General features: G+C 47.9%; 5 protein-coding genes across 5 annotated transcripts; all 5 read left to right on the forward strand.

Annotated features, from left to right (window-relative positions):
- Positions 1-90: 90 nt before the first annotated feature.
- Positions 91-1,591, forward strand: B0T23DRAFT_421014 (uncharacterized protein; the record flags this gene model as incomplete). The annotated part of the gene is made up of 2 exons (XM_062839752.1): positions 91-309; positions 376-1,591. The coding sequence occupies 2 exons, from the start codon at positions 91-93 to the stop codon at positions 1,363-1,365; spliced, it is 1,209 nt and encodes a 402-aa protein (XP_062691753.1). The 3' UTR covers positions 1,366-1,591.
- Positions 1,592-1,746: 155 nt separating this feature from the next.
- On the forward strand, positions 1,747-3,179 carry B0T23DRAFT_421015 (uncharacterized protein; the record flags this gene model as incomplete). The annotated part of the gene is made up of 3 exons (XM_062839753.1): positions 1,747-1,978; positions 2,177-3,095; positions 3,155-3,179. 2 exons carry the CDS (start codon positions 1,747-1,749, stop codon positions 2,818-2,820), a joined length of 876 nt encoding a protein of 291 aa, XP_062691754.1. The 3' UTR covers positions 2,821-3,095; positions 3,155-3,179.
- A 4,617-nt stretch (positions 3,180-7,796) lies between these two features.
- B0T23DRAFT_164834 (uncharacterized protein) lies at positions 7,797-9,956 on the forward strand. Its single transcript, XM_062832791.1, has 2 exons — positions 7,797-9,653; positions 9,747-9,956. Exons 1-2 carry the CDS (start codon positions 8,027-8,029, stop codon positions 9,770-9,772), a joined length of 1,653 nt encoding a protein of 550 aa, XP_062691755.1. The 5' UTR covers positions 7,797-8,026; the 3' UTR covers positions 9,773-9,956.
- A 1,455-nt stretch (positions 9,957-11,411) lies between these two features.
- B0T23DRAFT_382055 (uncharacterized protein) lies at positions 11,412-11,689 on the forward strand. The gene has a single exon (XM_062837302.1). It carries the CDS (start codon positions 11,445-11,447, stop codon positions 11,673-11,675), a length of 231 nt encoding a protein of 76 aa, XP_062691756.1. The 5' UTR covers positions 11,412-11,444; the 3' UTR covers positions 11,676-11,689.
- Positions 11,690-11,698: 9 nt separating this feature from the next.
- On the forward strand, positions 11,699-12,713 carry B0T23DRAFT_421017 (uncharacterized protein; the record flags this gene model as incomplete). The annotated part of the gene is made up of 3 exons (XM_062839754.1): positions 11,699-12,019; positions 12,076-12,281; positions 12,326-12,713. The coding sequence occupies 3 exons, from the start codon at positions 11,699-11,701 to the stop codon at positions 12,477-12,479; spliced, it is 681 nt and encodes a 226-aa protein (XP_062691757.1). The 3' UTR covers positions 12,480-12,713.
- Between the last annotated feature and the right edge of the window lie 335 nt (positions 12,714-13,048).

Here is a 13,048-nt window from a genome sequence, read left to right on the forward strand (position 1 = left end):
CCCGCCCACCTCGGAACGCGGCCTCGCATCAATACAACCACGCCGGACGTCAAGTCTGACGCCAGAGTCGTACCCAGTCTTCCTTGATCCATGGGCAAAAACAAGCCCATCGACCCTAAACAGCGAGCAAGACAACTGCTACGTTTCCACGCTGCCGAGCACCCCTACGCAGTGAAGATCACCGAGTCGGACTTGGATCTAGCTCGCCGTCTACAGCCAGCATTCAACCCCGAGGCGGACCCAGTGGAAGCAGACGATAGAAATCCCTATCCTCAAACCTGGGAATCCCAAAAGGGCTCGCTTCCTAGCGTTCTTTTCTAGTTCAGACAGAAAGCTCGTACAGCGCTTGAGCGCTCTCCAACAGGCTCCCCACAGGGCCTTTCCACTGAAGCCAGCCGCGACAGCTCCGCTGGGATAGATTCGGCGGCACCAAACTCGCCCAGTGGCCAACCCCGCCAAGACAAAGGGAAAGCAAAAGCAACAGCTTCAACATCAACACTATCATCAGCACCATCATCTCGATCCTCGAAATCAAACTCAACCACCCAAAGCCTTCCCTTCGGACCTTCCACTCAACCATCTACAGTCCGTCGTATTAAAATCCAAGTCCCAAAATCAACACGGGTCCCAAGACTAGCAAGTCCAAGTCAAGACCGCTCATCATCACCCGACCCACTCGGTTCGTCGACGTTGCCAGTTGAGGAGCTGGACCAGCTCCCTAAAGACCAAGAACCCCAATACAACCTTCTTGAATTTCGGGAAAGTCAGTTCGGACCCCAAGCCTTTGGGAAAACTCCCCGTCTACTTGACGAGCAATCATTCGTCAATTCCCCACACTCCCCTGTCAGACATTCCCCTGCAGCAAGACCGTCACCAATCAACACTCGGACCAGACGTTCGCCTTTGAGATCATCGCCACCCGCAGTTGACGGTTGGAATCTCAATCTCCAGGAAGACGACGACATTGAGACCGGTACCCCTCGAAGCCGGAAATTCAGGCCGGGCGACGCTACATCCCGTCAAACGACAGCAGATAGGATACCTAGCAACTATCCAGATTCACCCCATATCAGCTTCAACTTTGAAAGCCGCAACCCGAGCTTCGACTCCGACGTCGACGTTACATCTTCCACCAACCCAGAATCAAACACTGCGCATAAAGACTCTACAGCCCGGCAGCAGCCAGCAGCCAAATCAGACTCACAACCTGGTCGTCAACTCAGTCCTAAACGTCAAGTCAGCCTTAATCCTAACGAGATGTCGTCGAATAATAATAATAATAACCCCAACCAACCATTGACTCGGCAGGCTGCAGCTGAGCTGATGGCCGCGGCCTTCCAGAGGGCCCGCGAAACGGCTAACTAGGACATAGCAAACCTTTTCGCTGCAGCATGGAATTCGGCTCCCGCTGTCCCCGGATCAGCAGCATCTACCAGCCTTAAGCCAAGCGATGTGGGTTACTTTGATCCATCCATTAATGACCCTTCGGGTTCTGGCGTTGTTACAGATAGAAAGTTTACTAAATATTATAACGTCTACCCGTTCTGCGACAGACTCACGGACCTGGAGACATACTATGGGGCGGAAGCAGTCCGAAAAGTCTAGACCCAATGCCTACTTGGGCCAGCTCTTGTCTGGCACTCCCACGTCTTGACTAACGCAGACAGAGCGTTGCTAACTACCGCGACTGTCGAAGCTATTTATCTCAAACTTAAGTCAAGGTTCAAAATCGACTACTCTATTGCAATGGATGTAATCAAGCAATCCAGGTTCTCACTCTACGACGTAACACTCGGCAAAGATATTACATCATTTGTCCAAACCATAATCAAGAACGCCAGAGCTTGCGAAATGAACACCCAAGGCCAGTTGATTGCTGCATACGAGGCACTTGATGGAGACATCCAAACTGAGATCACCAAGCCGGACTCAACCACCTCAATGGACAATTTCCTTAAAGACATACAGACCCGAGAGAGTGTGCTCCGCCGACGAGCCCAACGTTTCTTGCCAGCCAGAGGGGGACGAAGCCGGGGAGGCTTCTAACAAAGCCGCCAGACCCAAAACCCGCGTCAAACACAATACTTCACGCCTGAGAACCGATACTATCCATTTCCCCAAACTCAAAACCAGAACCAAAGTCAGCCTCAGAATCGATACTATCAATTTCCCCAAGCTCAAAATCAGAACCAAAGCCAGCCTCAGAATCGATACTATCAATTTCCTCAAGCTCAACATCAGAATCAAAGTCAGCAGCAAAATCAATACAATCAATTTCCTCAAAATCAACGCCAAAATCAAGGCCAACAGCAACGTCAACCACTAGTTCCTAAAAACAGACGCTTGCCAGCACCCCCTCAGCAAAATCAGCAAGGGAACCTCCAGCAGCCTCGCGCCTACTACGTTAATGACCAAGGCTACCTTGTTTCAACGGAGCCAGTGAATGATCCAACAGCGTTCCAAACATCGGTCCAGGAAGTCCCCGATCAAGACCTGTCTCAACCCAACAACGGGACCGACTACGAGGAAGTGCAGTACGGCGAAGCCCAACAAGCCGACGCCCATTATGCCGAGATTCAACCACCTGAATCAGAGCATCATGACCATCCCGACGTCGCGTGGTTTGGTACCACCGAACGCTCTCAAGTCAACCACCGTTGCAAGACTTGCGGTCACTCCTTCCCAAGCGGAAACAAACTTTACAACCACGTCCGAACCCAACACCCCAAGCTTAAGGAGCCCAGCGTACTATACGTCAACCAAACCCAGGACTCCAACCACGTCGTTCCAAAAAACGACCCACGCCCCCGCCACCACTGAAGGCTCCAAACGAGGGCGCTCAATAGGAGCCTATACCCGTGACCAGCGTAGAGTCGGCCACCGGCCACTCTGTAGAAACTCCACGTCAAACCCCAATCCTCAGACTCCCGATCCGAAAATCGACCGTCAACTCGGCCGCAGACCACGGCACGGGCTTCGGATACAGGCGGTGGACCTACCTCAAAGTCTAGGTAACGCCCAACCCCAAGTCTAACGTCGAGCACGATGTATACATAGACATAGGCTGCTCTGCCTCTCTAGCAGATAGAGTATAGGTACGATACAACTACCCACAAATTTAAACACGCCGACGATTAACCCTATTGATAATAAGGGGAATCGGAAACAATTCTTATACTACAAGTGACTATATTATTTTACCCATCTATATATAAAGCATCGATACTTAGGGAAAATAAGTATTGGTATTTTTCGAACGTGAGGTAGCCCTGGTGGACAACCTTGCGGCTAAACTATTGATTGGCATAGATATTTTAAGTCCCGAGGGATTCGATATTATAAATTCAACGAACCAGGTTATTATTACCTTATACGGCACAACAATTCCGATGGAAGCCAAGATCGGGAAATCCTACAACGTTAAAATCAAAGCAATTGAAAAAATACATTTACTACCTAAGTCAACAACAGCCATCGGAGTCAACCACAGTACCGTTAACGAAGAGTTTGACTATATCTTCGAGCCTAATATTTTAAATAGAAACGGCTTTAGCACTTACGCTCTGCTTACCACAGGATCATTAAACTACATTCCCATCGTCAACCCATTTCCACACTATATTACTATCCAACGAAATTAAATACTCGGCCACCTAACGTTAATAGACGATACCTGCCGAGGCGTCCAAGTCTAGGAAGATAGCTTAACCGCCGCAGCAGCTTTTACTTACTACAATCCGGAGCATCATACGTCTAACACAGAAATTGTGGATAAAGACGTCTTCCAGCATTATACCGGAGTACGAGTTCATAGAAACTCAGACCCACGAACCCTAAACGCTATAAATCAGATTCTGGCGTTATACGAAGATGTATTTCGCGATAAAGGGTTCGTTGATATCCTAAAAGAGGAATGGATACGAATTAACCTCAAACCCGATTGGTACAATTAAATCCCAAAACACAGCCGCATTTATCCACTAGGACCTAACGGCCGAGAAGTAGTAAAAGAAACCTTATACAAGCTTCTCTAGTTAGGCAAGATACACAGAACGCGCTACTAAGTCCCTTTCGTATTTCCGGTTTTTATCGTTTAGTGTACCGTCAATAGCGTAAGAAAAGGCCGGATAGTCGTTAATATTAAGGGCTTTAATAGAATGGCTATCCCCGACGCCTACTTAATAAAGACCTAAGACGAGATTCTGGGGAATATTGCGGCAAGAAACGCTAGATTTATTACTGTACTTAATACTATCGCCTTCTACTACCAATAGAAAGTCCACCCTAAATTAAAATAGGCCTTAACAATCACAACCTTAGAAGGCCAATTTACCTTTACCTACGCGGTAATAGGATACAAAAGTTCAAACGCATACGTTTAACGGTAGATAGATTTAATATTAATTCACATTGATACCGCTGAAAATTATTGCGACGACGTAGTGATATCTTTTAAGACACTGGAGCAACACATTTACAATTTAACGGTAATATTCGAAGTCTTTCGAAAACGGAATATTTCTATTAATACTTCCAAAAACTTCGCTGCCTTCCTAAGCGTACCCGTCTTAGGCAGATTAGTAGACGCCTTTTCCATGTCCACATCGGAAGAAAAATTGGAAGCCATATCAAAACTCGAATTCCCCCGGACCCTAGCTCAACTAGACTACTTTATTAGTCTGGCGACTTACCTACGCTATAACATCCTACTCTATAGCATCTTAATTTAGCCTCTGGACTAGCGTAAGACCGAGTTAATTAATAAGGCTTAAAAGTTAAGAAAGCGAAAACGCTAGGCACCGGGAGTTCCCTTAGAATACCCAACTCAAAAAGAAATTACAGCCTTTAACGAAATCAAACGCGCTATTACCAACAATGTAAAACTTCAGCTCTTCGTAGCGTCCAAAAAAGTATTTATTAACTTTAACATCTCTAAGTATAGTATCGGCATTGAGGTCTACTATATCGACGACCGTAAGATCGGAAGGCTGACTTTGAATAACCGAATCGAGGGTTTCCCCACTAGGTAGCATTACTAGACCATCGCCTTCCTATCTCGCACTCTGTCAAACGTTAAGAAGCGCTACTGGCCAACCGAAATAGAGGTCCTTAGATTCGTATAGACTTTATAAAAATGTAGAAAATAGATTGACGCGACAACTAAACTACTAACAACTCTGTATACGGACCACAAAGCTATTGTAGGCTTATTTAATTAAATCGACATCGCTAATTCCACGGCTTCCAATGTCGGGAACAAAAAACTCATCCGAGCCATAGAATATGCCAGCCAATTCCAGGACCTTATCCAAGTCCTTCATAAGCTTGGCAAATACTACGTGATTCCCGACGCCCTATTAAGACTGAAACGCGTGGATGATCCCTCCGACTTGCCTTATATTAACGAGGGCGGTCTTGACAAGCTACTTAACGACTTCGATAAATAATAGGCAGCGAATTAGGTTTACTACTAAGGCGGAACCGACTCACCCGTAAGCCCCGGCCTTGAGCCAAATATTACCCTCTATTAAATAACCCCTAATTTTAAGGAATTAATTCAAAAGGGGTATAACCAAGATCAATACTAGGTAAGAGTATCCTAAATCTTGTTAAAAAACCAGAAATTGCCGCCCTAGAACCGAACTATTATTCTGTTTAAATAGTAAGACGGACTCTTGTAGAAGACTGAGCCTGGCACTCCAGATAGACTCTACATCCCAAGGAGCCTATACTTGCCTATACTATTCGAAACCTTTTACAGTTCCAATTATTTAGGTTATTAACGCCTAAGTTACTATCTTCAATAATATTTCATTCCGCGAAGGACCTACGAACTAAAGTAGTACTTACGCGTATACCCAAGTTGCTTAACGTTCGAGAAGCGGCGTCACAAGCTATACGGGAACCTACAACCAATTCTGAGTTAAACCCCATACCCATACTACACCATTAGTATCGACTTTATCCTATCGCTACCTCCAAATAAAGAACACGGCTACAACGCTATAATACTAGTAGTTAATCGCTTGACCAAAGAATTACTATTGACGCCCGGCAAAACTACGTAGATGGCGAAACAGTAGGCTCAACGTTTTATAGACAACTTACTATAAGTAAATTAGGGAATCCCGAAAATCATTATCTTAAATTGTAATCCAAAGTTCCTCTTAGTATTGTAGAAAGCAATGTGGCAAAATCTGGGTACTACCCTATTATACTCTACAGCCTACCACCTACAAACAGACGGATAGATAGAGCGCGTGATCCAGATTATTCAAACCGCCCTTCGGCACTATATCAATTACCTGGATAATTCAAGTCGATAGCTATCAACGCTGCCTCGACTCTAATTTAAATACAACAACTCCATTACCTTATTTATAAACATAATGTCCAACGAGGCAGTTCTCGGATTCACTCCAAATTACATCCCAGATATTATCAGCGGTAGACAGGCCGACCGCGGCCTTAACTTTAACTTCCCGACTCACCGCATCTCTATATAGGACAGTATAACCTTAGCCGGAATCACAGTAAAACACTACTATAATTAACGAAAATAGCCAATGTTCTTCAACGTAGGTGATAGAGTCCTTATTCGTTTATACAAAGGATACACTATACCCAACGCAAATAGGAAGTTTGGACCTCAATATACGGGACCATTCAGGATTAAGGAACGTATTAGCAGACTTGCATATCGATTCGAACTACTAGACTTATGGAAAATTCACGATGTCATTTCCTTTGATTATCTGGAACCAGCACTATTTGATGTCTACGGCAGACAACTGCCTCAAATCGGGCCCATTAGGCCAATAGACTACCCAAGATTGATCATTGAAGAGAAGGAGATCCGCCGCAAAATGCACTACAAGCTCCGTTGCGAGAACCTGGGACCAGAATACGACGAATAGAAGACACTGGAACAGATGGGAGACGACGGCGCAAGGATGATGAAGCAATGGGAGGACAAGAAGAAACGGATTAGGATTAGCGATTTGATAAATTGAGAAAAACGGACTCAACACCACATAGACAGCTTTAATGTATGTAACTAGTTACGCTTGCGAGGGCGCAGCGCATTTTTTGGGGGGGCAGATTGTCAGGGCACAAGCCCAGAACCCCACATGTGGAAGTGGTGGGTACAACCCACAGTGCCAGGCACAGGGTGTATGCCCAGTACTGGGTATTTAGTCAGATTTGTGGCCTCCACAATACTTGGAAGGCCATCCTTCTCCAATACATCACAAGTCGGGCATACATTGCCTCCAAGCCACTGGCCGCAGACCATTACAGTTTGGATGATTCCCAGCCGTCCCGGATAACCGGTTGGACCGCTTAGTTGCCGAACAGGTCCGAAAGCGCCAATTATTCAGCAGCAGCAGCCACAAAGGGTCCAACCTACGGTGTAAACGCCGCTTGATTGTGGCTGGTGGTACACTGTGATTGGCCAAGGATGACCTCCATAGCACCGTGTAGAAAGGGGCGGCCGACAATCGCAGTTTCTAGAAGAGAGCTCGCTGACAGCAACAACTGCGCTGGAACCGCGCTGTCGACAGCCATTCCTGTCGGTTACGAGTATGTGTCAGCGATATCCCCGAATCGCGTCACGCAACGTCAATCCAGTCTAAAACCGAACCACGGAAAGGGTCACGGCCACGCGGGCAGCTTCCACTTCGTTATCAAACCTCTTTTGGTGGTGCAGAAGTGGCGGTCTTGGCCCTTTCTATTTTACAAATCCACAATCTCGACTTCGATATCTGATTCTTGCCCTTTTACAACTTCCTCAACTTCTTCCTTTCCATACTCCACCCTACCTACTCCTCATAATCCACATTCCCGCTTGAATATCTCCAGACAAATAACTCGTCTGGTCCCTGGACAATATCTTCCCACTTGTACTCCCTTTGATGAAACTTTTCACATCGCCGAGTCCTATTGCTTGACTCCTTTGACTCGATTCATCCGCTAGGATTCGAGAGCTGAAATTTTTCACTGCCACGCCAGCCAGAGTATCACCAACATGGCTGACTCGATACACAACGAGTCTACTTCCACAACTCCATCACCAGACCAAATGTATTGCCACGCCTGCCATCACCAGTGGCAGCGCCAGGGCGAAACCCTCGAGTGCCCTGCCTGCAACAACGCAACCACGGAAATTGTCAGCAACCAAACCTCGCCAACAACTCTGGATACCAGGACAACGCTACTAACCCAGGATCGCCAGATCACGCCTGAGAATGACCCGCGCCATTTCCACCGCCGGCCCTTGCCTGCTACCGTAGAAGACGCGCCTGCAGAGGACGAGCCTCAACCTGACTATTCTGCTGCTGCCACCGAGACCGAGTCTCAACAGCCCACAGAGGTTCCAACCTCCAACACAGAGACCCAAAATGTCAACGAGAGCAACGACCATAATGATGCGAGACCACAGACCGAAGCCAACGGCACACCAACAACCAGCGGAAACACTCAGACTTCAGATGAGACCAACAACCGAGGCACTCAGGAGCAGACCAGTAATGCTTCCAACACCGAAGCCCCTCGATCTGGATCTCGCTCTACCAACACCCAGCACTTCGATATCCGCTTCATCTTCCCACCCGTGACCTTCTTCACCACCGTAATTTCCGAGCCTCTCACCCCACGCTCTCAACAGCAACCAGCTGGCTCACAGCCAAATGGCCAGGCGCAATCTACCGAGCAATCGAATGAGCAGCCTAATAACCAGCAATTTAATGCTTCCAACACATCCACCAATGGTCCCACTCCTAACGGCTCTACCGCTTCTGGCCCGTCCCCCATCACCTTCTTTGGATTGCACTTCTTTACGCCTAGGCCTCCTCATGCCCACACTGCTCCGGCATCCAATGCTTCGAGCAACACCAACCAGACCGAAGGCACTGCGCAGCAACAGTCGCAATCCAATGACGAACAAGCACAAGCCTCCGACCAAGAACAGCCACAATCCAGTAGCGAACAACCACAAGCCTCCCAGCAGCAACAGCCCCAGCAAGGTCCCCAGCCAGCCACCCAAGGCCAATCATCCCCCTTTGGATCTGGTCCCGTACCAGCTGGTCTCATGAACGCCATCTTGTCCGCCATGTTCAGCCCTCTCAGTCCTCTTGTTCTCGGCAACCTCAACTTTGTTAACGACGGCGTTTACTCGCAAGAGGCCTTTGACCGCATCATCACCCAGCTGCGCGAGCAGCACGCCGCGCAGAACCCAGGCGGCGCCCCTCCGGCCTCTCAAGCCGCCATTGAGAAGCTCCGAGTAAAGGACATTGACGAGCAAATGCTCCAGGGCTGCCAGGACAACAAGACCAAATGCGTCATCTGCGTCGACGAAATGACGCTTGGCGACAAGGCCACCCTTCTTCCCTGCAACCACTTCTTCCACGGCGAGTGCGTGACGCCCTGGCTCAAGGTGCATAACACTTGCCCTGTCTGCCGACGGTCCGTCGAGGTCGAAGAGGCGCCCGAGAGCAAGAAGCGCAAGAATGTGGCGGAGCATGAGCCCACGGGCAGGGACGGCCATGGTATTGACGAGGCGGAGGATGAGGACGAACAGCAGAGCGCCGAAGTGGCTGCGGCGATTCCGGAAAGGCAAAGGAGGCCATATGGACCCGAGAGGCTGCGTGGTGAAGGTACGGATTGTGCTTGAAGTGAATTTACTATATGATATGTTTTGAGAGGCGATTTTCATTTGGGGGCAATTCTCTGATCTTTTCGAACAGCAGTGCCAAAGCGACGGCGTTTGGGTTGATCCCATAATTTCATTTTCGCCATCGCGATGAAAGAGGCTGGGAAGAAAGGTCATATGGATGGACTGCGGATTATCAGGACGGGGGCGGGAGATTGAAAGATCAACAAAGCCTGGAAAGTCCCGATTCCGCACGAGTGCATATCTCTACGAGATAATGTGCTCAGGTCCCTATTTTCTGGGTTTCAGGAGCTCCGTGTTCTTTCCCTTTTTCAATTTGGCTTTTACCTACGATACCATTGCATTATACATTCAGCAGAAGCGCGGCGTTGGGGGGGAACGGACGGACATATGGACGGGATTATTGATTGCTACTACACTGGTTTAGGGTACTAAGCGGTCTTACGGCATTTTACTACTACTACTGGCATCAGCCAGCTCGATAATGATGAAAGGTTGTTTGTTTCATTAACACTGTCTTCGAGAAACTTGTTGAGGCCTGTAAAAAGACACGCCATATATAGATTATGATGACATGATTATGGTTGATGACACAGAATGAATGGAAAAGGTTGGCGTTATGGGCGTTGAACGCGCAAGGGATGGGCATATCGGAGTTCAATTTGTCAGTAGAGAGTCCCAGCCAGCTGGTGGGCATGCATAATCATGGATGGAAGCATAGATTTTAAGACACTCAGATACTTAAAGTAAGTAATGAAGGAATATTGTACCAAAATGAAACGGATATCCTACCTGAACCATGTCTGAATGCGGTTATTGTATCCTTCTCTATTCATCGAGACGGTGATTTTATGTCTGAACAAAACACGCCTACGAAGAACCGTGCCACATCATACGGCCACCTCGCTACGAGATGCTGCTTATCTGAATATAAGAGAGAAAAGTGAACATAGAACATGGCCCCTCTCCCAAAAGCATAGAGGGGAGAAAAACAAAGGGGGACAAATGTGAGCAAAAAGAGAAGCACAAGTAGAGAGAGGGAAAAAAAAACGAAAAAGACATACAACACCAGGGATTCGCTAGTCGTCACCGACCCAACTACTATACTAGTCTGGCCCTCACTAACCTTGTGTATAGGAGTGGGAAGGATAGCAAACAGGTCTTTTAATCACGTAGTAGGGTCAAGAAACTGAACCTCCACCTCCCTCATATCTATATCGTTCGGACGGAGATATTACGGTGAGTACCTAGGGAGGCGGTGCTAAAAAGATTAATACCTTATAATTAGGCGGATTACGAAAAAAGAGTTGACCATCCTAACACTGCACCAAGAATGCCACTCGGTCAGTAAACGAGTCGATTGTTTTGAGCGGTAGTGTAGGTAGTAAGGATGGCAGTAAGAAAATGGCTAAATCCAGCCGTCTAATTAGTCAAATCGACGATTTGGAGAAAGTGCGGATGGTTGCAGGTGGGCTGCACTCAGCAACTTGCATAATATTGAGACAAACCTAACGAACGCTCCGTACGTAGTTTATTGGTAAGGCAGTATGCTTACTATGATCCGAATCCTGCAAATTTGAATACCCTTTTAAATTTTCAAAGCGGGTACTGAATGCGCTCCTAGATTGTTGTATTGATTTTGCTTACTGAGATATTGCTTTTGGGCTGAGGTTCTTACTGAGATATTGCTTTTGAGCTGAGATCAGATGTGACTGAGGGAGACATGAATAGAGCTGGTGGTGGAAAGGTAACCGAGCTCCTCGAGTCTCTTTGGATGTTCCTGCTTGGGAATGTTCACGATCGCTTCAGTCGGCTCATCCCCGCAGCCCAAAAGAACAGTTGGGGGCAACGGAGACACCTCGAATGGCTCCATTCCGTCTATAAAGACGCTCAATTCCCATCTCTCAAACTTGCTCATCTTTCATTCTCACCATCCAGCCAGCTCCTCAAGCCTTCGGCACTTTCTCATCTTTTCAAACCACCTCATACTCTCAAATACATCTAGGTAGTATCTTAACCACCGCAAACATGCAGCTCGCCTCCGTCCTCGCTACCCTCGCGGCGCTCAAGGCCGTCGCCGCCCTCCCTTCCGCTTCTACCGAAGTCGCAAAGGTCGTCACAGGCGCCAGCGTCTCCGCAGACGAAATTCCCGACGCCATGAAGTTCAACCCTGCCAACGCCACTGACGCCACGGCTCTTGCCTCCCGCGCTCTCGACAAGCGTGCTTCGCTCGGTGTCTACCTCTGCAAGGATGCTCCGTTTGTGGCTGGCACTTGCCAGCATATCTTCAGCAACCCTGATGAGTGCAGCATGTGGCTCCGGTCGGTCCTTCTTTCGTATTTGGAAAAGGTCGTTAAGGCTAATAATGGCGATTTCACCTTCTGCCACTAAAACAGTTGCTCTAGACGGTTATCTCGCCGGTCAAGTCTCCAGCGTTGGGCCTGATCAGGGCGCCTACTGCCGCTTTTTCTTGTATGCTCCCCTTAGTAGTTTCCTTCGTCCTCCGTCTCCCTGCGGTCAAGTACCCTTCGTCTCCCTCCATCAACGTCGAGAAAGCCATCTACTCCCGCACTCGAAACGCTCCAATCTCCAAACCTCCGATGCCACCGGTGTAAGCACATCTCTTGACTTCCAAACTGACATGTCTTTTTCCAGCGACTCCAACTGCCCCGCCAACAACGACGAGAACGGCTGCCGCCACTTGGACTCCGTGTCCCCCGGCCGCTCCAACCTGAACACCGCCAGCAACAACGTCTGTGGCGTCAACTCCAATGACAAGATCAGGAGCTACAGGTGCTGGAACAACTAAACTACCTGAGTCACGAATGTACTCGGCTTAACCAAAGCGATGAGAGTCCTTGGTGATGAGGGTTTGTTTTTGTACCTTGACGGTTCTGAAACTGTCACGATGCAGAGAGTGTTGGAGTGGGGAAGAGAAAGGGGCGGCGATGGCTGGGTTTGGAAGGTGAACGGGAAGGAGCAACTTGGGCAAAACGTCTGTTGTTGACAGAAGCAACTTGTGTGTGTGTGTGCGTGTGTGTGTGTGTTTGGACACACGTATTCGAACATGCCTAGTATTTCGCTCATTTTTTATATACAAGCTAGCTATAAAAATAGAACACTCGTTTCATCATCAAGGGTATCAAGCCAAAAAGAAAAAAAAAAAAAAAAAAAGAAATGCTAAATGATGGCTAACTGCTACCTGGAGCAGTCAGTTCAAATCAACATGAGCCTCCCTCCCGTCTTTCGTTTTCGTCATGCTCAAAGCCAGACAGTCTATCCTCCCCAAACAAGAACAAACGAATGCAACGCAATGCAAACACAATACAGAAAAGAAAACAATACCAAAAAGCCCACCCGTATGCTAAGTCAAAATCA

The sequence above is a fragment of the Neurospora hispaniola genome, assembly GCF_033458365.1.
Source record: "Neurospora hispaniola strain FGSC 10403 chromosome Unknown B0T23scaffold_5, whole genome shotgun sequence".
NCBI classification, from domain to species: domain Eukaryota; kingdom Fungi; phylum Ascomycota; class Sordariomycetes; order Sordariales; family Sordariaceae; genus Neurospora; species Neurospora hispaniola.